The sequence below is a fragment of the Mesoplodon bidens genome (assembly GCF_964165515.1).
Source record: "Mesoplodon bidens genome assembly, chromosome: 10".
Classification (NCBI taxonomy): domain Eukaryota; kingdom Metazoa; phylum Chordata; class Mammalia; order Artiodactyla; family Ziphiidae; genus Mesoplodon; species Mesoplodon bidens.
This window is the reverse complement of record NC_138172.1, coordinates 40,120,207-40,146,544: the sequence shown is the minus strand read 5'-3', so window position 1 is coordinate 40,146,544 and position 26,338 is coordinate 40,120,207. Positions and strand designations below refer to the sequence as shown.

General features: G+C 45.4%; 1 protein-coding gene across 3 annotated transcripts; it reads right to left on the bottom strand.

The window, feature by feature from the left end:
* CDC25A (cell division cycle 25A) lies at positions 1-26,111 on the bottom strand. Of its 3 annotated transcripts, none has more exons than XM_081247291.1 (15): positions 25,451-26,107; positions 24,367-24,440; positions 22,789-22,831; positions 21,872-21,908; positions 21,267-21,365; positions 19,097-19,216; positions 15,923-16,057; positions 15,339-15,413; positions 11,881-12,054; positions 6,778-6,876; positions 4,935-4,997; positions 4,749-4,847; positions 3,928-4,058; positions 2,126-2,237; positions 1-1,915 (listed from the first exon to the last, which is right to left on the bottom strand). In XM_081247291.1, the coding sequence occupies exons 1-15, from the start codon at positions 25,618-25,620 to the stop codon at positions 1,775-1,777; spliced, it is 1,572 nt and encodes a 523-aa protein (XP_081103417.1). In that variant the 5' UTR covers positions 25,621-26,107; the 3' UTR covers positions 1-1,774. The 3 variants fall into 3 exon arrangements, with proteins under 3 accessions (XP_081103417.1, XP_081103416.1, XP_081103418.1); XM_081247290.1 differs by having other exon boundaries at positions 21,267-21,368; positions 25,451-26,106; XM_081247292.1 differs by lacking the exon at positions 19,097-19,216 and having other exon boundaries at positions 21,267-21,368; positions 25,451-26,111.
* Between the last annotated feature and the right edge of the window lie 227 nt (positions 26,112-26,338).

The following is a 26,338-nucleotide window of genomic DNA, read 5'->3' as shown; positions in this document are numbered from 1 at the left end:
AAGACTGTTTTTATTTTCAGAGCCTGCAACAGTTGGTTACCAGTGTTACTAAGCTGGTACATTCTGAAGGCCATCCCACCTCCCTTTTCAGGCATTCAACCAACAGAATCCCTACAAACAAGATTACAGACTAATTAAGATGTGTCTCAATGTGTGTGGGGGAAGAGGCCTTCTCCCCCTGCTCCCCTCCTCCCCACATACTTTTTCTAACAAGATTGCTTTATAGTCAAATGCAACTCAAACCCATAACACAGCAACCAGTCATCTCCAGTATCACTGATTCTCTCCCCGCCCCCAGAACAGGAAGCCGGGGCAAGAGGGGAGACGGAATCTGCTGTATAAGAAAAACTTCGCTATACCCCAATGGAGCAAAGATGGTGAGGAAGCCAGCGCCTAAGGGTGGGGATGAGCAGGAACCAAACAGGCCTGTCTAGAATCAATCAACTCAGCCCCAGCTCCTTGGGAGGTGTTCCTTTGAGACCCCTACTTCTGTGGGATGAGATGAGGGGCAACTGGTGATAATCCATCTCTCCCTGTCCCTCAAAACATGATAAACTCAAAGTTTTACCTTCAAAATCCACCACGCTGCCTCCTGAGAAACACATTCTATAGTCATCTCTGCCAGCACCCACTCCCTTCTAATGCCCAGGGCTTCCAGCCCCTCTCCCCAACCTTGGGTGGCCCAGCCAACATTGATTTGATACTCCTTGACTCATAAAATGACTATTTTAAAAAAATTAAAATAGAAGCCATCAAAGAGTATCAGAGTAATAGAAGAAAGACACTCAATATATACTCCCTTCCCTCATCTGGTAGAGCCCCCCATCCCTGCCCGCCTACACTGGGATACCTGCTCTACCATGTTCCAACACTGACCTGGGGGTGGCCCAATGGAAGCCGCCTCAAGTGCTTTCCTGACCATGACTCCTAGACCAGCAACATCACAGTGAGCAGGGTCACCCCAGTAGATCTCAGGGGCCTTCGAGGTAGGTCTGGGAGGTTTAGCTTATGTCCTGCAGCCAAGCCTGAGTCTGGGGCCTGCTCCCACCAGTATCTCAGTCCTTGGCTGTAAATAGCAGCAGCCCCAGTACTGCAGCGCCTCCTGGGGGTGACACTCTGTCCCACAGTTCATGTCCCTCTTCTTCCCCCTCCCTTTTTCTTTTTTTTTCTTTAAATTAAAGGCAGAGGTAGTCCCTGGGATGATAAAACCCCACCTAGGATGGCAGTATTGTAACTTAAAGAAGCAGTTAAATAAAAGTCTCCAGGAGTTGATTACAAAAAAAGAAAGAAACAAAAGTGACTGATAAAGTTGAATAAATTAATGATATGGGTTATCCCACAAAGACCTTTCCTTCGCAGGCTGTCTTTGGTATTTGGCCAGCAGCATTTGTGAGTCTTCTCTCCATTCGGACTCTCCTACCCCTCCCCTCAGGAAAGAAGGCCATTGCCCAACGAGGCCCAGGCGGCTCATCCAGCTGTGGGGGATGAGGAGTCAGAACATCTTGACTTGGTGCTTGGAACTGTGCTGTGGCACTTGACAGCCTTGGCAGACTGTCCTGTTGCAGAAGGAGGACAACTTACAGGGACAGAAGAGCCAGCAGGATGCTCTGGGTTCCAGCCCTGGGAGAGTTGGAGGTAGGTTTAAGACATGGAAGCCTCAGGCCTTCTCTCCAAATGTCACACAGCTGGCCCCTTTGCTCAAGTTTCTCTATAGCAAACAGGGGAGGGGGACAGGGAGGGAGGCTCAGGCTGCTGCTGTCTGGCACTGAGACCCTCAGAGCTTCTTCAGACGGCTATACATCTCTCTCTTGCTCTTCTCCCCGGCCCAGGTCCGGCTCTTGGTGCGGAACTTCTTCAGGTCTTCTTTAAAGTCCTTGTGGTGCATGGGCCGGTAACTGGGGGGCTCGCAGTGAGACTGGCGGGAAGATAGGACGAAGTCAGGGCACACCTGCTTCATAAGCACACTCCTGCGCCCTCCCTGCTGGGGGCTGCAAAGCTCTGCTCAGCAGGTTCTAGGGCCCTTCTGTGTGCAGGGCAAATCCCCAGACCCCTGGCAAGAAACACCCATGACCACCAGACATCTGGGTGGAGAGGCGGCCCCTGCCCTTCAGAGAGTCCATCTTACCTGGCATTTCAGGAAGAACTCCTTATATCCGCCCTTCAGGACATATAGCTCCGGGTAGTGGAGTTTAGGGTACTCATTACCAAGCCGATCTCTCTCTCTCACATATCGGCACCTATAAAGGGGAAGGAAAGCCAAAGCATGGTTAGCTCTACACAGTAAAAGCAGTGTTCCTTACACACATCTCCCCAACTTTACCTTCATTCTTGGAAACAATCAGTGTCGACTTGTGATTTCCTGGCCACCTATTATCTTCAGGAATAGTGTTCACAGCCCGTGCCACTGCCTCGTATTGGCAGGTAGATGGTCTCTTCCCAACTTTTCAAGTTAAACAGCCCTAGCAACTGATCTCTGCCCAGCATCTTCCCTGCCACCACCAGCACCTAATCTTCGGTGACAGCTTCTCAGCCAGCTTCCCTCTGCATTCTCCACCCTCCACAACCAGTGTCTCTCCCTTACCTCCTTCTGAGCTTTGTTCCTGTCTCAGGGCACCTACTTGCATCCTGTACTAAAATGGACTATTGTGTAGTGTACTGTATACTCCTGTAGTTATGTGTGTGCAAATGCAGCAAAATATCACCAGTCGATGAAATCAGGGGAAGCATGCACTCTTTCTGAGCTTGAAATGGTTCCAAATAAAAAGGTGGCACAAGAACTTGAGCCCCATGAGAAAAGTCTCTCTTGGAAACTTCTAGTGAAGCTGCACTGCTCCCTGCCACCTCTGTCCCTGTTTGCTCAGCATTTGTCACAACCATCTTCCGTCTCTCCACTGGGACCTCCCCTGCGGCAGGTCAGTCCTGTTTACTCACTGCTGTACCTTCATTGCCTCAATAGCCCCTGACACGTCCAGGCTGGCAGTCCTTTCTGAAGGGACCTAGCACAGATGGGCAGCTGTTTGGCACCCCCCCTAGCTTTTTAATACCACCACACACTTCTGACCACATTTTCAGAACCAGTCCTGTCACCATTAGTGAGAGTGTGGAAAGATGTTGTTAGAGCATCAGAGTGTTATTTTAAATCTGAAGTGATGTTATTTTATTGTAATTATACTTTCACTTATTTTGGTATAAAACTTATCTTTGTAGTAAACTATAACAGGGCCTTAGTCAACAAAGCCCTAACAGAGGTTCTTATTAATAAGGGGTGGGGATGGGGGGGTGGGCGGCATTTCTTTTCACCTCTAATGTGGCGATAACGTGAAGGTAACATAACCCACTCCTTTGCAAACGTGGATTTGACAAGTGTTCGAGAGCATCACATCAAGTTTTGCAGAGAGGACATCACACTTTTCTGGCATTTGCATAAGGAGCAACCACACTGTACCTGAAGGATGTCACCTGAGAACAGTAGCCCCATAGGTAGAAATAAGGACAGTGGGGGAAACTGGAAGAGCCAGAGTTTAATTCAATACAAAGGAAGGTTGGACAGTGAGCCATGCCCAGCAGTAGCCAGGACTAACTCAGGAGTGGGGGTGATGAAGCAGAGGCCAGATCCTCGGGGGATGTTGCACAGGGAACACCTGTGTCACAGGCTGGACTGGGGAAGCCAGAAAGCCCTCCACGACGACTACTGTGAAACTGTTAGGGCAAGCCTATAAACTACACTCCAGGAAGCTGTTCATGAAATCAATTGACTGCAAAACAGGTAAGGATTTGAGAGAATACCTGTTACACGTGAATTGATACTTTTACAAAACTAGGTATTTACACACCATGTGTGTAGGCTAAGGCATGGAAATGACATTCGATGTGCAACAGGTGGTCCCACAAAAGCACCACGGGGGCCATGCCCTGGAGCCCACTCACATGCGAGGGCCTCGCTCAGAAGAAAACTCGCAGTGGAACACCACGATGACACGCTTGCCATCCGTAGGTACGATGGGCTTCTTGAGTAAGAAGTCTTCAACCTCCTCTTCCATGTGCAAGTTCACTGCACCCTGTGAAGGCACCAGAGACTCTCGTTTCACACTCGCAGTAATGATTCTTCGAGAGTGGTCTTCAAATGGGCACCCCAAATTCTGTTATGACTGTGTGCACTGTATGAGTGGTATTTGTGAATGCCCGGGACTTTCACAGCCATGACAGTGGCAAACACTAACACTGTATTTAAAGTACATCCTTACCGTATTTCAACACTATATTATTGGTTAAAAGATTAAGAGGGCACAACCAATTACTTTCTTCCTGGGAAAGTATGTTCCAACACCCACCTAACCAGGCAACTATAAATGTAAGAGGCATCACTAGGCTTGGCACAGACTGGAACATGTTGCCAGAGACTGGCTTCTCCTCATGGCTTCATGTCCAGGCATGGCTTAGAAGTCAGTGGGTACCATTTAGAAATGCCTGATGGTGATAGTGATGGCCTGAGGGACAGAACAGGAAGCAGTTGCCGTACAGTGTGGTAGAGATTAGTGCAGACCAGGGAACATTCTTTCAGTGCACCAGGAGTCAAATGCCTTTCACGCCCACTGCTTCTTTTTACAATTCTCAGAACCAGCATGTGAGCATTATAATGAGCAGCCAGGTGTCACCTCCCCCTTTAAAAAAAAAATCACAGATGCTGTCCAGGGATCCTGCTATGCCTCCAACAGCAGGGCTCGCCCACAAGCCTCAGGAATCCATACCTTGATGTGCCCTCCCTCATATTCATATGGGTATCGGCAGTCAATGATAACAAACTCTTTAATGAGGTTGGCAAACTTGCCACTCAAAACAGACGCTATCTGTGGAGAGAAAGCCAAGGAGAATCAACTCTGGCTGCCAGGAACACATAGATTCCATGTGTGGCAGGTTCCAAAAGGATGACTTACAATTTCTGGAGAGATGTATTTTAAATCCTGATGCTTTCCAGCAACTGTATGAAAGAGGTAACACTTAAAAAAAAAGAGAGAGAAAGAGAGAGAGAAATACTTATGTTGGTTACTTGTCTAGGCACTTCATTAATATCTTGACATTGAATTTTCACACAGACCTATAAGGCACATTATCCCCATTTCCATATGTCAAAGCTAGGTACCTTGTCCAAGGTTAGCCAGCAAGTAAGCCAGACTTGAATACAGAAACCTCAGGTGATTTCCCTTTTCTCCCGCTTTTGTTAGGAACCCTCACCTCAGCAGCCAGACTGTGTGCAGCACATAAAGGACACAGAGAGGAATGACTTCATTGTTTACTAAGCACCTGCTATGTCCAGCATGGTGCTAGACACTGGAGGTGGAATGAGTGAGGCTGGGCCCAGACTTGAGGGGGAAGGACAGGCACATCAGTAATTACTCACTAGGGCTGACTGGCCGAGTCAAGTGCTCACCCAATCCCATGGCCGTTATGTGGGGTTATTATGACAAACACAACCAACCACAGCTTCAATTCAGGTGCAAGCTTCTACCAGCAAGAACACACCACACCCAGGTCTTGGCTTGCTCTTCCCTTCAGACTAGAACTGTCTTCTATTTTTTTAAAAATTTTATTTATTTTTTAACATCTTTATCGGAGTATAATTGCCTTAAAATGGTGTGTTACTTTCTGCTGTACAATGAAGTGAATCAGCTATATGTATACATATATCCCCATATCCCCTCCCTCTTGCGTCTCCCTCCCCCCTCCCTATCCCACCCCTCTAGGTGGTCACAGAGCACCAAGCTGATCTCCCTGTGCTATGCGGCTGCTTCCCACCAACTATCTATTTTACATTTGGTAGTATATGTAAGTCCATGCCACTCTCTCACTTCGTCCCAGTTTACCCTTCCCCCTCCCTGTTGTCTTCTATTTTTAATCCACTTATTTCTCCCACCTGGTTGAAATATCTAGTCCAGATCCAAACCTTCCCTAATCGCCTAGCTGAGACTGAGACAAGCCTTTTATTTCTTAGTCTGCTGCTTTCACTGTGCTGATGTTTACTTCAATCCACCATGTGATACATGTAGTACATGTCCATGTGGCATGATGTCTTACTGACCATATGTTAAGTGTTTTGAGGGAAGGAACTGTGTCTCATTTTGGAATCTTTGCCTTACACATAATAAGTGTTTCCATAAATGTTAGCTACATTAATATGTAAAAGACTGACCTGGGGACCTTCAAATCATATGTGGCTAAACAAGCTACTACTGACACAGGAATGTGTCACATTTCACCACAGCTCAAAGGCAGCCAACCTGTATCAGGCCATCAGCAGACCTTCCTCTGGACCTCCCTAAGGACCTTTCCCTCGAGGGCCATGCTCTTCTGGACAATGGAGAAATTTAGTCTCAGTCCTGGACATTCTAAGAGAACCTTTTGATATACAGACTTATATACAGTGAGGCTAGAGGTTTATTTCTGCTTCTTTACACTTTTCTGCAATACTGCTTTTATAATCACAAACACAGTTCCAAGAGAGCCTGGTCTTTGGGTTGGTGTCAAGGCGGCTGGTGGGTGGCTCCCTACTTGAAACCTCTGACCAGCACCAGTAAGGTCTATAGTCCCACAGAGACTGAGATACACCTGATCAAGAATGTGTTTCCTTATCTTAAAAAAAATTTCAAACTGCGTCCCCTTAGTGCGGTGGGGTGGGGGGAACCCCAGGAGCCACTTCAGGGAGGGAGGAAGGCTGAGGGGGGGCGTTTTAGGTACCCCCCTGCCAATCCTGCATCACAGAGCAGTTCTGCGTGCAATTACCTTGGAGAAGTCTCCTATAAGGTCCCTTGGGTCATTATCCAAAATATTCTCAATGGTCCCTTCTGGGGAAGATACCAGGCATAAAGACTGATGTAGAATCTGTAACAAATCAAAGGTGGAGGATGAGGCCAGGCTTCTGAACAGAACTTATGAAAACCTTCACCTGGAACATGTCAGGAAGAAGAGACTGAAATGTTAACATCCATATTTAGCAAAAAGATACCTTTCTTATTTGACTGAATCTAGAGTGAAAAAAAGAATATGGGTTACTGACTAGATATACTATTATTTGAACTGAATTCAATTCTAACTGAATTGCTCTGAAACTTCCTTTTTTTTTTTAAAAAAAGGAGGGGGGCTTCCCTGGTGGCGCAGTGGTTGAGAGTCCGCCTGCCAATGCAGGGGACATGGGTTCATGCCCCGGTCTGGGAAGATCCCACATGCCACTGAGCGGCTAGGCCCGTGAGCCATGGCCGCTGAGCCTGCGCGTCCGGAGCCTGTGCTCTGCAACAGGAGAGGCCCGCGTACCGCAAAAAAAAAAAAAAAAAGGAGGATTAAAATTAGGGCTAAGTCTAAAAAAAGGTATTTCTTAGCTCTACCCACTGAGAAGCTCCAGGGTTGCAGTAAGTAGCCCCTAGGTCAGTGTGCTCCCTAAATAATACAGCTGACCCCTGAACAACACGGGGGTTAAGGCCACCATCTCACATCCCTGAATTCAACCAACCACAGATCGTGCAGTACCACAGTATGTATTTACTGAAAAAAATCTGCGTATAAGGGGACCTTCACAGTTCAAATCCATGTTGTTCAAGGGTCAACTGTATTTTCCACTAAAAGAAACCAGAGCTTTTTGATAGACTCCAGGCTGGGACAAGAAATGTACAAGATAAACCTGGAACACTTTGTCATTAGTAGCAATGAAGCACTCATATTTCAAAGGACACGTCAAAAGGACTAATCGTGGGGAAGTAAGGATTTCTTTTATACACTTAGTGTATTTTATATTTATTTATCTGGCTGCACCAGGTCTTAGTTGTGGCATGCAAACTCTTGGCTGCAGCATGTGGGATCTAGCTGCCTGACCAAGGATCGAACCCGGGCCCCCCGCATTGGGAACGTGGAGTCCTAGCCACTGGACCACCAGGGAAGTCCCAGGATTTCTTAAGTAGTACACAAAAAACACGAAACATAAAAAGACTGATAAATTAAAACATGTTTAAAAAAAAATCAAGAAATTGTTCATCAAAACAACAAGATTAGGTAAGAACAGGCAAGCCAGAGTGGGCAGATATGCATTCTTCTCAATAAAAGATTCATCTCTGAATATATAAAGCATTCCCACAAATAAGAGACAACCCAATAGAAATATGGGCTAGAAACTTGGCCGAGTAATAGAGAAGAAAATCTAAGACCAAGAAAAATAACTATCAGGGAAATGAGAGTTAAAATCAGATACTACACACTCACCAGAATGGCTAAAGTTAAAGGGATGAACAACACCGGATACTACTGGTAAGGATGTGGAAGAACTGGAACTCTCACACACTGTTCTGAGTACAGCCAGCCCTCGGTATCTGTGAGATAGGTTTCAGGGCACCCAAGGATGCTCATGTAAAATGACACGTAGTACAGCTAGTGCTCAGTAAGAATGCATTGCAAAGTTGGTTAAATCCATGGATGCGGAGCCCCCAGATACGGAGGGCTGACTGGACAACCACTTTGGAAAGCTATATGGCAGTGTCTGCTAAAGCTAAACACATGCCTAGCCTAGGACCCAGCAAGTCCACAAGAAAAGTGAAAGTGCATGTTTACAAAATAAATTGTGTAAATACCATCAACTAGTATTTGACGAGGGAGCCAAGAATGCTCAATGAAGAGATCAGTCTTTTCAATAATAAATCATGCTGGAAAAATGGAATATAAACATGTGAAAGAATGAAATTAGACCCCTATCTTACACTACTCACAAAAAATAACTTGAAATGGCTTAAAGACTTACATGTGAGACAGGAAACCATAAAACTCCTAGAAGAAAACACAGGAAAAAAGCTCCTTGACATGAGTCTTGGCAATGACTTTTTTAGATTTGACCCCTAAGGCACAAGCAACAAAATAAAAAATAATTGAGACTACATCAAACTAAAAAGCTTCTGCCCATTAAAAGAAATCAACAAAATGCAAAGACAACCTACAGAATTGGAAAAAATATTTGCAAAACATATTATATGATAAGGGGTAAGTATCCAAAATATATAAGGAATCCATACAACTTAATAGAGAAAAAACAATCTGTTTTTTTAAACATCTTTATTGGAGTGTAATTGCTTTATAATGTTGTTAGTTTCTGCTGTACAATGAAGTGAATCAGCTATAGGTATACATATATCCCCATATCCCCTCCCTCTTGCATCTCCCTCCCACCCTCCCTATCCCACCCCTCTAGGTGGTCACAAAGCACTGAGCTGATCTCCCTGTGCTATGCGGCTGCTTCCCACTAGCTATCTATTTTACGCTTAGTAGTGTATATATGTCCATGCCACTCTCTCACTTTGTCGCCGCTTACCCTTCCCCCTCCCCGTATCCTCAAGTCCATTCTCTACGTCTGCATCTTTAAAATAATCTGGTTTTAAAAAGCAGGCAAAGAACCTGAATAGACATTTCCCCAAAGATACACAAATGGCCAATAGGTACATGAAAAGATGATCAATATCACTAATCGTTTAGGGAAATGAAAATCAAACTATTGTACAATGAGATATCACTTCATGACTATAAGAATGGCTATCATCAAAAGGACAAGAGGGGTACTTCCCTGGTGGTGCAGTGGTTAAGAATCTGCCTGCCAGTGCAGGGTACATGGGTTCGAGCCCTGGTCCGGGAAGAACACACATGCCGCAGAGCAACTAAGCCCATGTGCCACAACTACAGAGCCTGTGCTCTAGAGCCTGAGAGCCACAACTACTGAAGCCCACGGGCCTAGAGCCTGTGCTCTGCAACAAGAGAAGCTACCGCAATGAGAAGCCCAAGCACCACAATGAAGAGTAGCCCCCGCTTGACTCAACTAGAGAAAACCCGCACGTATCAACAGAGACCCAACGGAGCCATAAATAAATAAATTAAAAAAAAAAAAAAAAAAAGAGGGAACTCCCTGGCGGTCCAGTGGTTAGGACTCCACACTTTCACTTTGGGGGTCCAGGTTCAATCCCTGGTTGGGAACTAAGATCCCGCAGTCCCCGTGGTGATGCCAAAAACAAAAAACAACAAAAACAAGAAACAAGTGTTGGCAAGGATGTGAAGAAAAGGGAACCTTTGTACAATATTGGTGGGAATGTAAAGTGGGATGGCCACTATGGGAAACAGTATGGACATTCCTCAAAAAAATTGAAAATAGGGACTTCCCTGGAGGTCTAGTGGTTAAGAACCTGCACTTCCAATGCAGGGGGCATGGGTTCGATCCCTGGTCAAGGAACCAACAGCCCACCTGCTGTGTGGTGCAGCAAACAGACAAAAAAGAAAAAAAAAAAATCAAAAACAGAACTAACCAGGAGCCAACAATTCCACATCTGGGAATATATTAGAAGGAAATGAAAACACTATGTCAAAGAGATATCTGCACCCCCATGTTTAGAGCAGCATTATTTATAATAGCCAAGAAATGGAAATAACCTAAGTGTTCATTGACGGATGAATGGATAACAAAGTTGTGATACACACACACACACACACACACACACACACACACACACACACACACAATGGATTATTACTCAGCCATACAAAAAGAAGGCAATCCTGCAGGGCTTCCCTGGTGGCGCAGTGGTTGAGAGTCCACCTGCCGATGCAGGGGACACGGGTTCGTGCCCCGGTCCGGGAAGATCCCACATGCTGCAGAGCGGGTGGGCCCGTGAGCCATGGCCGCTGAGCCTGCGTGTCCAGAGACTGTGCTCCGCAACAGTAGAGGCCACAACAGTGAGAGGCCCGCATACCGAAAAAAAAAGAAGGCAATCCTGCCATTTGCGACAACATGGATGGACCTTGAGGGCATTATGCCAAGTGAAACTGAAGTAAGTCAGACAGAGAAAGACAAATAACTGTATGACATCACTTATATGGGGAATGAAAAAACTTTAAAAACACAATACAAACCATTACAACAACCACCAAAACAAAAACCAAACTCATAGAAAAAGAGATCAGATTTGTGGTTACCAGAGGCAGGCAGTGGGGGAGGGGGATTGGATGAAGGTGGTCAAAACGTACAAACTTCCGGTTATAATATAAATAAGTACCAGGGATGTACTGTACAACATGATGACTATAGTTAAGCCTGCTGTATTGTATATATGAAAGTTGTTGAGAATAAATCCTAAGAGTTCTCATCACAAGGAAATAAAAGAACTAAAATACCTAGAACTAATTGACAATGAAAAACACTACAATCAAAGTTGTGAGACAAACCTAAAATAGTGGGAAATTTATAGATCTATATAGAACAGGACACAAGAAAAATTAAAACTAACACCAAGGAAAAAAATTTATGGCCCTACTCCATGGCCCAACAAGTAGGGAGCTTAGACTTCCACCCCTGCTCAGCTGTACTTAAGTGTCCCAATCTCTACTCCACTGGGAAGGTGTCAGCAGAGGCCTAGAAGGGAGCCTGAACTCCCAATCCTGCCCAGCAAACATGAGGCTTGCCCCACCCTAGGTGGCATATCAAGGGAACCTGAACTTCCATCCCCACCTTCCTGCAGTACCAGAGGACTGACTGCTAAAACAGAAGAGTTACATAGCCTCATAATACCCAAAGAATATAGATATAACTGAAAAATCACTTGTCATATCAAGAACCAGGAAAATCTCAGCTTGAATAGGAAACGACAATCAACAGAAAGCCACACCAGAAACAGACGTTGGAATTGCCTGACAAGGATTTTAAAGTAGCCATTATAAAAATGCTTCAACAGGCAATTATGAACATGATTGAAACAAATGAGAAACAAGAACAGTAAGTCTCAGCAGAGAAAAAGAATCAAATGGACAATTTAGAACTGAAAGATACAATATCACAGTCCTTGAGCAACCCCCCCGCCCCGCATAACTAACCTCCTGGGGCTTCTTTGGACTGGCTGCCTTTTTGGGACTGGCCCCAGCCACACTCTTCCTCCGCTTCCTATTTCCACGTGGGGACTCCTCTTGCGATCGGTCTGGTCTTTTCAACGTTGACAGCATGGTGGAGCTACACGTGGAAGGGGAGTCAAACAGCTTGCAACGATTGCCCTTGGTGGGGGTGGGGGGGGAAAGAGACCCATTTAATGTATTTCATTAACATACACTCACTTGAATCGTAAAGAGAATAGACCAAGGACTTCCTGGGATGGTTTAAGATTGATCCATCCTGAATTAGGAAACAGACACTGTCCATTTATCTAGTCCCTCGCACACTGTAGACACCAAGTCCCTGGTGTTCAATGAACATGTTCTAAAGCTGACATTATACGGAAATGAGGAAGACTATCCATGCCCTCAAAAGCCTACTGTCTGCACAGGGTCCTAAGAGTCAAATAACTGTTACCTTCCAGCCAGGGACACATTTTTGGCTTCCTCTTCCCTTCTAGTTTATTATTTGCACTTTGCTCGAGCGGCTTGAACAGGCTTTAACAGCCCACTTTAATCCAGAAGGGTGTGAGGTAGCTGGATTATACTATAAATCAGAGCCAGTTAAGGCAGTAAAATAGAGTTGAGTCTAAGTTTGCAGGGGGCAGGGGTGCCTTCAAAACTGTGTTCAAAAGTCCTTCTCTCTACTCAGTTGTTTTTCTTTCTGGATTGTACCAAAGCATTTTTTTTTTTGCGGTACGTGGGCCTGTCACTGTTGTGGCCGCTCCCGTTGCGGAGCACAGGCTCCGGACGCGCAGGCTCAGCGGCCATGGCTCACGGGCCCAGCCGCTCCGTGGCATGTGGGATCTTCCCAGACCGGAGCACGAACCCGTGTCCCCTGCATCGGCAGGTGGACTCTCAACCACTGTGCCACCAGGGAAGCCCTGTACCAGAGCATTTTAATTCAAGACTTACAGGGGCTTCCCTGGTGGCGCAGTGGTTGAGAGTCCGCCTGCCGATGCAGGGGACACGGGTTCGTGCCCCGGTCTGGGAAGATCCCACATGCCGCAGAGCGGCTGGGCCCGTGAGCCATGGCCGCTGAGCCTGCGCGTCCGGAGCCTGTGCTCCGCAAGGGGAGAGGCCACAACAGTGAGAGGCCCACCTACCGCAAAAAAAAAAAAAAAAAAAAAGACTTACAAAGCCAAAAGAAATACAGGAAGATGTGCTATAGTACTTGATCTTTTAAAGACTAATTTCTCAGAGTCTGAGGGCAGCCCACCTGACTAGTGGTAGAGACAGTCTGACTTCAGCTCTCTAAACTCATCTCAGCCCGTTCACAACTCAGTGTTCCTTGGCAGGGCTTTTCCTTCTGTGCTGAATACACTTTCATACCCTGTAAACCACTCCCTTTCAAGCTGATACTAAAATTTCAGTGTTGCCTCTTCTTTGAAATGTTCCTGATAGTCCCCCAGCAAGTGTGTCACTCCCACACTGGCTCTCCTAGAGACCAAGGATTTTCCCCTTATTTTTCTGAAGTTTATTTTAACAGAAGTTTATTTTAACAATATGTTGTTCAGAAAAGCAAGGTCAGTTTTGTCTTGTTGTTGTTTTTTACCTAGGAGAGCTGGAAGCATTTTTGGGAAGAGGGCTTACTGCTTTCAATAGGATCTCAGAAGAACTGTAAGCTCCTCAAGGGCAGAAACCCCAGTTCCAACTCAGCCCCTAGCAATTGTGAATCTACTATGTTTGTGAAAGGAAACCCCCAACTGTGAAGGGCCCACACATACTATTCATGATTTTTAAATCCAACTTATAAAACTGATAACCTGGCTTCCCTGGTGGCGCAGTGGTTGAGAGTCTGCCTGCCAATGCAGGGGACACAGGTTCGTGCCCCGGTCCGGGAAGATCCCACATGCCACGGAGCGGCTGGGCCTGTGAGCCATGGCCGCTGAGCCTGCGCGTCCGGAGCCTGTGCTCCGCAATGGGAGAGGCCACAACAGTGAGAGGCCCGTGTGTCGCAAAAAAAAAAACAAAAAACTGATAGCCATTTCCTAAGCAATCTCACACTGTATATAATTTTGTCTTTCAAAAGGACCTAGTAAATTTCATCATAACATTTGTATTGGGGTAGCCTATTCCCTCAAAGCTTTGCACATTAATCTACTATAATGTGTAAGTGGCTTCAAGACTTTGCACATTAATCTACTATAATGTGTAAGTGGCTTCAAAACTGTATTTGTATTGTGATGCTATCTCACTTTCCCTAGGTGTTTGCATAAATGAGGATATGTTCCTGTATAGGCACAGCCTTGCGTCTGACTTTGTTTGAAAGTGTCCCTGATGGAAACAGAAGCCTACAGTCTATATAGATAGGTGGGTATTTAAAAAAATATATATATATATAGAGAGAGAGATAGACAGAGAGAGAGAGAGAGAGAGACATTTTGTGAGTTACTGTTGTTTGCCAAGTGTGCTGATGCTAAGGAATGTAAATAAATAAGAATGATATAAAGTAAACAGTCTTCAGACTAAAGGCTTCAGATTGAGAAGGTTTTTCAGGGAATTCCTTGGCAGTCTAATGGTTAGGATTCGGCGCTTTCAATCCCTGGTCGGGGAACTAAGATCTTGCAAGCTGCGCAGCGAGGCCAAAAAAAAAAAAAAAAAAAAGACTAATTAATTCCTCTTCAAACGAAGCCTTTCTATCCCAACTTATTCAACCAGTCCATAATATCTATCACAGTCTGAGTCTCCTCCTTCTACTGGGTGTTCTCTGAATGTGCTCCAGTCTCTCCACATTCTCTCAGCTGTGGAAAGTAAAACAATATGGTAGTCCAGTGTGTTCTCTCCTTCCCCATCAGAACAGGGCAGGGCTAGCATCTCCTTTTTCTGTTCTGGGCCAGGGTTCTCCAGTCAACACTCCTAAAGAAGGATAGCCCTATCTGCTACAGAGCCATCGTCTGGGTGGGTACAGATGGTACCTGTAGCAAAAGTCTTTCTATTCCTGCTGCCTGAGATCAAATTCCTTGTCAGATACAAACTGCTCACCCATGAAGCTGTCAGTTAAAATCTAAGCTGATACCAAATCTGACAGAGTTTGAGAATAACTGAGTCTCTTAAATTCAATTTAGCAGATATTTTCCAGCATTATCCAGTGATCTTAAAGAAGTTAATAGAGAGGTCAGAGTTGTATAGAAAAGACATTAACTGACCACGAACAGTTGAGATGAACTAGAAATTATAAAAACAAGAACTGCATGCATTTTATATTACCCAGACTTCCTCACACACCAATGAGGACAAAAACAAAACCAAAAAAACTCCTAACAAACAAACTTGAAAAAACAGTGTGCATTAACACCAGGAAACACTAGCGACCAGTCAAGGGAAAGGCCCAAAGACCCAACCACAGAATCTCAAAAGAAACAATTTTGATTCCTGTGGCTCCCTCTAGACACACCGGGACTTACCAGGTTTGTAGTTCTTCTCATGACAAGGGGAGCTGTCCAGAGGCTTGCCATGCAGGACGGGGTCTCCTCATCATTCTAAACAGAGAAAAACTGCATCACAAAGGTCCAGCAGAGACAACATTGGTTTAACTACTTTAGAATTCTTCCTGTAGAATACCAGAAAGACCTGGATAGGAAGCATTCTAATGTTCACCCCCTTCCCCGTCCCCAACATTTTAAGGTCAGAAAAGAGTAACACTTAACAGTCCCGGTATCTGAGCATAGCTAAAGGTATGCCCCTGAGGGGCCATGAGGAGGCACCGTGTTCTCCTCAGCTTTACACCACGTGACAGCTATTCTTCCACTGTTCCCGATTCACATCTCTTGCCAGAAAAATGGATTGTCAGCTCCTTCAGGGTAAGAAGGATCATATCAGTGTCTTCTTTTGAACTCCTCCATAGGATTTAATCAGGCTAGAAGCAGTCTCAATAAATTCCCAACAAATGAATAAAAATATCTGCCAGTTGGGGGATCACTATTCCTTTTCAGATGACTTCTCTCCAGGGTAGTTAGTAAATGGATGGGAAAACACACACACATAGTACCTTCAGATTCTCTCCATCGAGAAGATCCATGAAGCCATCATCCTCATCAGACAAAGTGGCAGTCACAGGTGACTGGGGCATAAAAAATGGAGTGAAATGCCCTGGTTCACTGCCATCTCTTTCATTTGAGGAAAGCTACAAGACAGAATTCATGGCTTGTTAATAAATAATCAGCTTTGACTTCCTTGGATGGGTCACTAGTTTTTATGAGAAAAACATGTTATATTTTTTGTAAGAAGTTTTAGCAGCTCTAATCAAAGGAAAATGAAACCTAAGATTATAAATGAATTGATGTCCACACACAGCTCTGAGTAGAGTCAGGCCAAGTAGCCTTCACAAAGAACTCTCCCCAGGAGCAATTCACCTTACAATGAGATCTGGGGCTAGCCTCTTGTGAAGGACAAGGTTTGTTTTTTCTGAGGATTATAATTGGTGAACAGGGATCAGCATGGGGGTTGTGACAAAGTGATAATCTGCTAAAATGAGGAAGGGTGAGAAGATACCAGGTCGCTATGGAAACCACAAAAGGGACTAGAGAACGCTTCTGTAACTCCAGTTCTGACAGAGGGATATAAAGTCAAGAAATTTCTAGAAAGTCCACCCTAGGGACTTCTCTGGTGGTCCAGTGGTTAAGAATCCACCTTCCAATGCAGGGGACACAGGTTCGATCCCTGGTTGGGGAACTAAGATCCCACATGTCATGGGGCAACTAAGCCAGAACGCCACAACTAGAGACCCCACGTGTCGCCAACTACAGAGCCCACGCGCTCTGGAGCCCGTGTGCTGCAACTAGAGAGAAGCCTGCGAGCTGCAACGAAAGATCCCACGTGCCGCAACAAAGAAAGTCCATCCTAGACTTGGAACTGGAATTTAAATGACAGCTGCTCAGTTTTAACTGAGGAATTACTTGTGCCAGACACTAGGATATAACCTTTTATGTATAATCCCATTTAAGCCTCACAATACACTAAGGGTAGTTAATCCTGTTCATTTTATTTAATAAATCAGGAAACAGATGCTTAAGAGAGGTTACCAAGATCACACAGCTCACCTGTTTGACCACAAAGCCCAAGCTTTTCTCCCCACTATACTCTCCCTAAGAGAGACCATTCCTGGAGTCAAAATATAGAGTATATCTCATTAAGCAACCCTATCTTGTTTTTCAGGTAAAACCCCCATTATAAAATGAATATATATTTAGTATAGAAAATTTATAAAAACCACTCAAAAATCTACCATCTAGAGATAAACACTGCTAATACAAACATTGATGATAATGAATTATTTCTTTTCCAGGTACTTCCCAAAGCCAGGAAAAAAGTTCAGAGATAGATTTTTTTCTCTCCCATAGCAACGAATCTCTTTGGGGTATGAATGCATTAATCCTCAAGCAGCCCTCTGCTTTTCTGAGTAGATACCTCACCTAGGGGTCCTCTCTGCAGCTGGCCTACTCTGGTTCAGGCACTAGCTTTGCTTCACAATATAAAACAAGTTCTGGGTTGCCTCTCATCCTCCACAAGTGTACCTGAGCACACCTTGGGCACACTGGCAGTTTTTTAGCCAGCAGAGCCTAGGAGCAGGTAACTCTATCATGGGGCAGCACCCACTGAAGGCTCACCCTATGGTATAATACCAATTTCTGTAACCCAGCTTCTGGCGTCCCCAGGTGCAGATATGCTATAGAAAATGACAATCTCTGGACAGGATCTAATTCTTTCTCCATGATTCCTACACCAAGAAGCCATTATGAGGAAATATAGATGGTGCTTGGAGACTAAAAGCAAGGATACAAAAGAACTACCCTCTGGGACTTCCCTGGTGGTCCAGTGGTTAAGAATCCGCCTTCTAATGCAGGGGACTCAGGTTCAATCCCTGGTCTGGGAACTAAGATCCCACGTGCCACAAGGCAACTAACCCCGTACGCTCTAGAGCCCGCGTGCCACAACTAGAGAGCCCATGTGCCACAACTAGAGAGTCTGTGCACTGCAACTACTGAGCCCGCATGTCAACTAGAGAGAAGCCCCGTGTGCTGCAACAAAAGATCCCACATGCCACAACGAAGATACTACATGCCTCAACTAAGACCCAATGCAGCCAAATGAATAAATAAATATTTTTAAAAGAAAGAAATACCCTCTGACATGATCAAAAGCCAAACCATTGCACTTAGCACTGGCTTTCTTTCAGTTTGTACCCTCAGCACCTACAATTAGGGATGGCCAAGTGATTACAGGAAACCCTGGTGCTGTGTTCTTCAGGTGTACACTAGAGATATTTAGTTTTGGATACCCAGCTCTCAGAGGGTTATTGTGTACTTGGGAATCAGCAGACTGTTTAATTCTGGTCTTCATTTATCTGTGTCCTTTGGCAAATCACCCAACCTCCCTGACCACACTTTCCCAGTCTGTAAAGTGGGGTAATTCCAGCTACTTCACAGGCTTATGAAGATTAAAGACAGGAGAACATAAACTGCTTTGTGCAAATGCTAGACAGAGTAGCGATACTAGCTGAACCTGAACCTCAGACCGTAAGCCAGACTGGAAAGCTGTATTTTCAGATGCAAGTTCCCAGGAAAACCTGGAAACCAAATGCGGTCATTTTGCTCAAGCTGGGCCTCTCTAGTCCATAGCTATCTGTCAGATCATCAGTAGGAAATTAGGAAGTAATGACAGTCTCTGGCAAGTAAATAACTGTGGGACAAGTGGCCCCAAATACTGTCAAGTAGCCTTATAGGCAATGGGTTCACTGGGATACATAATAGTTCTTAATAAACCAAGTTTGGAAGAAGACAAGTGCTCTCTCCAAACAAAATCACTCTGGGAAGTACCTCTCAGCATTCAGGACGCGTTGTAAAAGACAAGTTTGAAGTAAGACATACAATCCCACCATACATACATTCAGAAGAATGACCCAGGACGCCTGCAGAATTCCCATAATTGACAAGGTCAAATATTCCTTGCTCAAGTCCAATATTTCAAACATATCACCTCTCACTTCTGCTTCTGCCTGTCTGCTCTCCAGACACAGCAGAAACACCAAAAATGTGAGCCTAGTTTCAAAAAACAAAGTCAAGGTAAAGACAGCAAGAGCTACTGCTTCAACTCCAGGTTAAAGAGGGTGCTTCCATCTCTTCCCGTCAGGAACTCCCAGGACTATGAAAGCCAGAGCACGTACCATCCGAGCTGGGGCAGAGTTCTGCCTCTGTGTGAAGAAATCTTTACCCTCCTGCACTCCATGAGCATGCAGGCAGCCTCGAGATGCAGGTCTTACTGGCTTCTTAAACTCAAAGCCTTCCTGCAAGAGAGTATAAATTGAGACATCATCCACTGTCTATGAAAAACAGCTCTAGGGTCTCAGCTATAGCTTCAGGAGACAAGCAAGGGAGTGGGTATTGATCACCTGCCTCCAAACCCATTTCTGATCTAATTCCAATACTGGATCTGTGTAATTAAGAATTTCAAAGATTCTGTCAAAAGCTAACTACTGATACAGCACTTTTTTCTCTTACCACAAACACTTTATTTCCTAATAAACACATGAGTATCTGCCAGGTACACAAAACACTATGGGTTAAAAACTAAATCAACAACTTTCTATCAACTATACTTCAATTAAAAAAAACTTTCTAAAATCGAAAGCAATTTCATTTCAATATAATTGAATAGGAATAAAAACTTTTCAGTCTAAACTTAAAAGAGGCCTTTATATTTTCCATCTTCTTCCTACCAATAGGAGATAATTAAGTGAAAAACACTTAAAGTTACTGCTTTCCATACTAAAAGCAATGGGGAAAAAAACTAATGACAACATGATGACTATAGCTAACACTTCTGGATGGTAAGAGAGTAAATCCTAAGAGCCCTCATCACAAGGAGAAGTTTCCCCTTTTCCTTTCTTTTCCTTTTATTGTATCTATATGAGAAGATAGATGTTAGTTGAACCTACTGTGGTAATCATTTCACAATACATGTAAATCAAGCCATCGTACTGTATGCCTTAACTTTACAGTGATACATGTCAATTATTTCTCAATAAAATGAGAAAAAAAAACCCCAAAACCCTTCTGGTTTATTCAACCACATGGATGAATCTCACATAATGTTGAGTGAAAGCCAGAAGAGATAGAATACATACTGTATGATTTCATTTACTTAAAGTTTAATAGCACTAATAATTCCCCTACCCTAAAATATCCACTGAAGAACTTGTTAAGCACAGCTAACATCACAGAGTATTTACATGCCCATACAGTGCTTTCAGTGCATTAGCTCATTTATCCATCCGATCATCCCCACTTTACAGATGAGGAAACTAGGCCCATAGGTTAAGTGATGTGCTGAAGATCTGGCTTCGTAACCCGACTGGACAACTCCAGAGCAAGAGCTCTTTAACCTATGCTGTTTCCCCTCCAGAATGAAGCTCCAAGCAGGCAAACCTGGGAGAAGCCAACCTGGGGTTGTGGGGAGAGAGACCAGGCATGGGTACAATAGCGTTAGACTGCTTGGTTAAATGTACTACACAGAGGGAGATGTAGTGTTCTAAGCACTCAAGGCAGGAACTCATTTCTGTACTTCCCTCAGGACATCTTGCAAGTTGCCAAAGGAATCACTGGGAGAGTTCATGGAAGCAGTAGGTTCTGGAAGTATTAAGTCTGGAAGATTATAAGAAGTATGCTATGGAAATACATAGATATGGAAATACAGTGAGAAAGAAGACCGGGAAAGTTGAGCTGATTCACTGAACTCTTTTGGTGCCTACTCTGTGCAAGGGGCCCCGCCAGGTGTGAGAAAAGCCAGGCCAGGGAGTTCTTGGACTTTTGGCTGCACCACTCCAACTCACCCTCTAAGCTACCATTTCAGTTACTCTGAGATCCCCTGGGACTTGTTGGCTCTGTTCTTTCAAATACTGTCAAGAAGCCTTTCTCTAAACTTCTAACTCATCCCAGGGTCAGCACAAAGAGGCAAGGAAGGCCTGGCCAGACCCTTCCAGATAAAGTATTCATGGATATAATTCCTCCTCAGAGCTACCTTCTGAGCAACTCCTACCTGCCAGGAACCATTTGAAATGCTTTATCTACATTATCCTTATTTAATTCCCACAATAATCCTATGAGGGACTGTTACTCCTATTTCACAAAGAAACAAAGAAGCCTAAAAAAAAGCCAAGGTCACAGCTAGCAAGCAGTAGGATTCAAATCTAGGTTTTTCTGACTCCAAAGACCATCATGACTTTGGTGAAGGTTTAGTCTCCCAGGAAGCAGCCAGCCCAGCTACTTCTCCATAAGCCATGAACACTTGTCGGTTTGACCTCTGCCCCCAGGTGAGTAGATTAACGCCACACTCACGTTTTCCTTGTTCTCATCCTGGTCAATTAGCTGAAAGACATCATGGTCAAGAGAATCAGAATGGCTCCTCTTCAGAGCTGGGCTACACCCCAAGAGCTTCTGCTATCAAAGTGAAAAGAGGAATTAGGGTACATAAATGAAAATTCAATGGAAACTCAGTTCTAAAGGAAAAAACATATGGTGGTGGTGGGTTAGGGAGACGTAGCCCCTCATACACTGCAGTGGGTAACCAGTAAATGTGGCTAGGGCTCCACCTTGCAAGAACACAAGATAGAAGTTCCCACTACATGGATTTACACCTAACTTCACAACATCTACAGCCCTCTCAGCAAGGACTTAGGTACCAAATCAACCCCAAAATAACATCACTACATAAAAAGAACCCCCTTCCTGGTTGGATAAAACTCTAATATTTAGAGATGGAAGAAAAAGCCCTCAAGAGGTAGCCATTATTGAAGTTGCTTTAGGTAGAGTGTTTTGAATGTTTATGAGATAAAGTAAGGAAAAGCAGTCTGTATAAATTAAGGTCTACTATCAAGGTTATACTGGTAGCTAAGGGGCAGATAATAGGTATTGGCTCAAAATAAACAAGGGAACTAACTTACAGGCAGGGAATTTATTCTCCTCATGGGATTTTCAAGGCTGCAATGAAATCAGAAAGTAAATAATGAGAATAAAGCAAGTAAAGAGGTATACATATTAGCAGATGCAAACCTACAGATTGGTGGGGTGAGGGGAGAGTCAAACATTCCCATTTTAGGCAAGATGGAAGAATAGATTTCTGAAGCTGTCCTGTTCTCATAAACATACCCACCACTGGGCTTCTAGTGAAAAAAGCAAGCCCAGGTCTTCTTTTAAAATATACAAGTTCTAGGGCGTTCCCTGGTGGCCTAGTGGTTAGGATCCTGGGCTTTCACTACCATGGTCTGGGTTCAATCCCTGGTCGGGGAACTGAGATCCAGCAAGCCCTACGGTGCAGCAAAACAAAACAAAACAAAAACCAAACAAACAAAAGGTTTTCTTAAGACAATGATGTCAGAAGTCGGAGCAAGGATGTGGGTGAGACCGGAACAGAACACCAAATTACAGCTAAAACAAAGGAAGGGAAGTTCTGAAAACTGCTGACACAAACTACTCATTCTCAAAAGATACCAGACTGTTTATAGGATCCAGGGATCTTACTAGGGATAGCTAAATCCAGAGCTCCAGCCCAGAACATGAAGAATTTCATTAAAAATATTAAAGTTTTTGGGGCTTCCCTGGTGGCGCAGTGGTTGAGAGTCCGCCTGCCGATGCAGAGGACACGGGTTCGTGCCCTGGTCCGGGAGGATCCCACATGCCGCGGAGCGGCTGGGCCCGTGAGCCATGGCTGCTGAGCCTGCACGTCTGGAGCCTGTGCTCCGCAGCAGGAGAGGCCACAACAGTGAGAGGCCCGCGTAGCGCAAAAAATAATTAATTAATTAATTAATTAATTAATTAAAGTTTTTCTAAACACAAATATTTAAAAGCAGTGAATACATACTTTTCTTTACTATCCAATGGCCCAGGAGAATCCAGACAGAAGCCTGTGGGAAATTACAACAAACAAACAAACAAACAAACAAAACACCTCTCAGGATTTAATACATGATACACCACTTTGTCATTGAAATAAATAAATAAAACTACTAGTACTGTTTCTTTAAGGCCATCAACAAAGGCTCATGGCTTGGACTTTTGCCAGAATTGAAGTTGAGTCTCTATGATTGCCAAAACTTGTAAAAGTCTAAATATTTTCATAGTATATCTACTCATCCTTTCCTACTTGCAAATACCATCATGGAAAATAGGATTTGAGGAGAGTGAATTAAACCAAACCTCATGACTTATTTACAAAACAGAAAGAGACTCACAGATGTAGAAAACAAACTTATGGTTACCAAAGGGGAAAAGGAGGAGGTGGAGGGGATAAATTAGGAGTTTGGGATTAGCAGATACAAACTACTACATATAAAATAGATAAACAACAAGGTCCTGCTGTATAGCACAGGGAACTATATATTCAATATCTTGTAATAACCTATAATGAAAAAGAACTATATATATGTATAACTATATATATGTATAACTAAATCACTTTGCTGTACACCAGAAACTAACACAACATTGTAAATCAACTATACTTCAATCAAAAAAAAAAAAGTTCCTAAACCAAACCTCATGATTGCTTCGTTATTCAGATAGAGGTTACCCAGGCTAACTTTCTGTGAGTTCCAACCACGGAACGAGTTGGAACTCGAGAATAGGTACTCGTTTTCTGGAATAGTTTTGGCTTCAAATATCTTATACCCTGTCAGATCATGTGCACAACTCAGGGGGTTGGAAAATACAATTATGTTCTCTGACAAGCAAGGCAAGTATTTATTGCCTTCAACAAAATAACGTCAAGTGAGGTGCTCAACTCACCAACGGCAGCAGAATAGAGGAGACACTGCTCAGCGTGGCCCAGAGCCACCAGGGCCTGCCTAGCGCACACCTTTCCTCCACGATGTCTAAATAATCGTACAGGAAGTTAGGTGTTACTGCTCCTGACATTCTCCCTTGCCACACTGCCACAATCCTATCCCTGGTTCTTAAGAAGCCTACATTTTAAGACTTTTGCTCTTGCAGTTCCCTAACCTAAAGCATCTGTGCAAATATACCTTGCAGTAACATGAACTTACAGATTACAATAAAATGCACTAGCACGGTTTCTCCATAGCAGGCTCACTGAAATAATTTCATTATACTTCCAATAATTTGACCCAGCATTTTAACCAGTAAGATTTCCTGAATGCCAGGTAGAGTGGTATGGTTAATTTCACACTACTACTCATCCTCAACACCAAACACAAGCCATCTCCTTGTGGCCACTTGACACGTTTCTTCTCTTCATAAACTGCCACAGGGGCTCCTTTGTACTGTTGTTAAGGGTGTTTGTCACTCAATGCCGGACTTTTCTGTTTACTATCTCAACTCACCAAACTAAGTTTCTAGGTGAAAGCGCACATTTCAGCAAATTCCAAGTATTGCTTCCCACACGGCAGACACATGATAAAAATGTTTAAGACTAAAAGAATACCTGAATCAGTTGATTCGGAGGAGCCCATTCTCTGCAGACTGCTATTCCTCACCTCCAGTGGCTGTTCATACTCACTGAAACCAAGAAAAGTAACTCTCTCTATAGCTCTAGGACATAATTAAAAGGTTACATACAGGAGACAGGCCATGACATGGCAAGTTGCCATGCTGCCATCAACCATCATTACTTTTACGTCACACCACGGAACACTTGGCCACCCAGAACACCCAGTTAGCACTTGAGCATAAAAGGAGATGAGAAAAGAGTGGGTTGGCATGGCCTGGGTCACACTAGAGGACAGGACGACAAAGATGACTATTGGAGTATTTCCTGAAATGAGAGCATGTGTTCTAGGTACTGAGCTAGGAGCAGGGGTGAATAGGACAAGTTCCTGCTTTTCAGAGATTGGAAAAGACATGTGCTTATTTAGAAAATGTGACGTCCAAGATTGAAGAGAAAGCAGTTTCACCAGAAAAACAGTGGGATGCATTTTTTGCAATAAGGAAAAGAGCAGGGAGATTTGGGGCATGGAAAGTTGAATAAAAAGACCTGGTCTTAGGAAAGCATCGGGGTGGACATCCGGAAGGTGCACGGGGCGAGGGATTGCGACGATTCTGCAAACGCCAGGAAAGAAAATGTCACGTCCCTTTGCTGAAAAGGAAACAAAGCTCACAGGAAACTAAGCTCCTACGAGGTGGTTCAGCAAAGGGTGGAAGTGAGCGCCTAGGAGGGCATGCTCTTCCCGCGTGGAGGGAGATTTCAAAGAGCTTCCTGGGATAGGGACAGAAGAGCACAGGGCAATCCGAAAGGGGTGGCGAAGGTGGGGAGTCGGGGCAGACCCCACCCCCTACCGGGCCCGGCTCGGGGCTGAGGGCGGCCCTAGAGGGTCCGAACGGCCTCTCCCGCCCAACATTCGGCCTGGGGGGGGGGCGGGTGCACGTGGCGGGCCCCCGCCGGTGGGGCCGCCCCCAAGCGGCGGACAGGCAGGTCTCGCTCTTCTCCCGGCCGGTTTCCCGGCCCGATCTACCCGAAAGCCGTCTGGGAGGCCAGCGGCCTCAGGCACCGCTCTTCGGTCCCTCCTCACCTGCCCAGTCCCTGCAGCTGGTCCATGGTGACCGTCAGGTTGGTGACAGGCGACAGGCCCCCGGCGGCTGGCGTGCTGAACAGCGCCTTCACGACGGGCTGCGGTGCGGGAGGGGGGCTGCAGGCGAAGAGCAGGCGGCGGCGGTGCGGGGGCTCGGGGCCCAGTTCCATGGCGGCGCCCTGCCTCCCAGGGATCCTGCTCCCTCTTCCTCCGCCTCCGCCGCGCCCGCCCCGCCGGCACTAGCCTCGGCTGCGCGCTCAGCTGCCGGCGCCCGCGGGTCAAACACAAACACGACCCAGCGGTTCAGGGACGCTGCTGCCGCGGGCAAGCGAAGAGGACGGGTGGGTGTCCGGACTCGGAAGGCGCCAGCCACAGGCGCGAGGGTTTCCCTTCACTCCGCGAGGCCGGCGGGCGGGCGCCGGCAACCTGAAGATTAAATCCAAACAAGCGGGGCAGGTCTGGGAGGGAGAGCGGCTAGACCGCGAGGCCACGGCCCGGTCTCACACTCTCTTCACTCTTCTTTCACTCTCTTGCCCAGCCCGGGAGTGCAGAAAACCAGGCCGACCTTCACCCCCCTCCCGGGCTGTCGCTGCCGTGGTGGCCTTTCGCGGTAATAGCTGCTCACTGGGGCCTGCCAATGCCCCGCCCTCCCTTTCCTAGTTGGCGCCAAACGGAATCCACCAATCAGTAACCAGTTCTCCTCCTCGCACAGGAATGGCAGCTAGGCTGGACCAGTGAGAGGGGAAGAAGGAAGCAGCTCGCAGGACTCCGCGAGGTCACCCCTCCTCAGAAAGGGGAGGGGCCTAGAGGGGACCCGAGCTCCTCTGATCCAGAGGGGCTCGGAGGTCAATGAAAACTCCCAGCTGAACCTGCGAGGCGCCGGGGGAG

Bases quoted from the DNA above. Each gene is read 5' to 3' on its own strand.
- CDC25A (XM_081247290.1), bottom strand. From the start codon at position 25,620: ATGGAACTGGGCCCCGAGCCCCCGCACCGCCGCCGCCTGCTCTTCGCC. The intron at 21,369-21,871 runs GTAAGTTAGTTC...TCACTTTGATAG, and splicing joins GGAGAATAAATTCCCTGCCT to CAGAAGCTCTTGGGGTGTAG. The intron at 12,055-15,338 runs GTAAGTCCCGGT...ACCCCCACCAAG, and splicing joins TGAGAAGAACTACAAACCTG to GGCAATCGTTGCAAGCTGTT.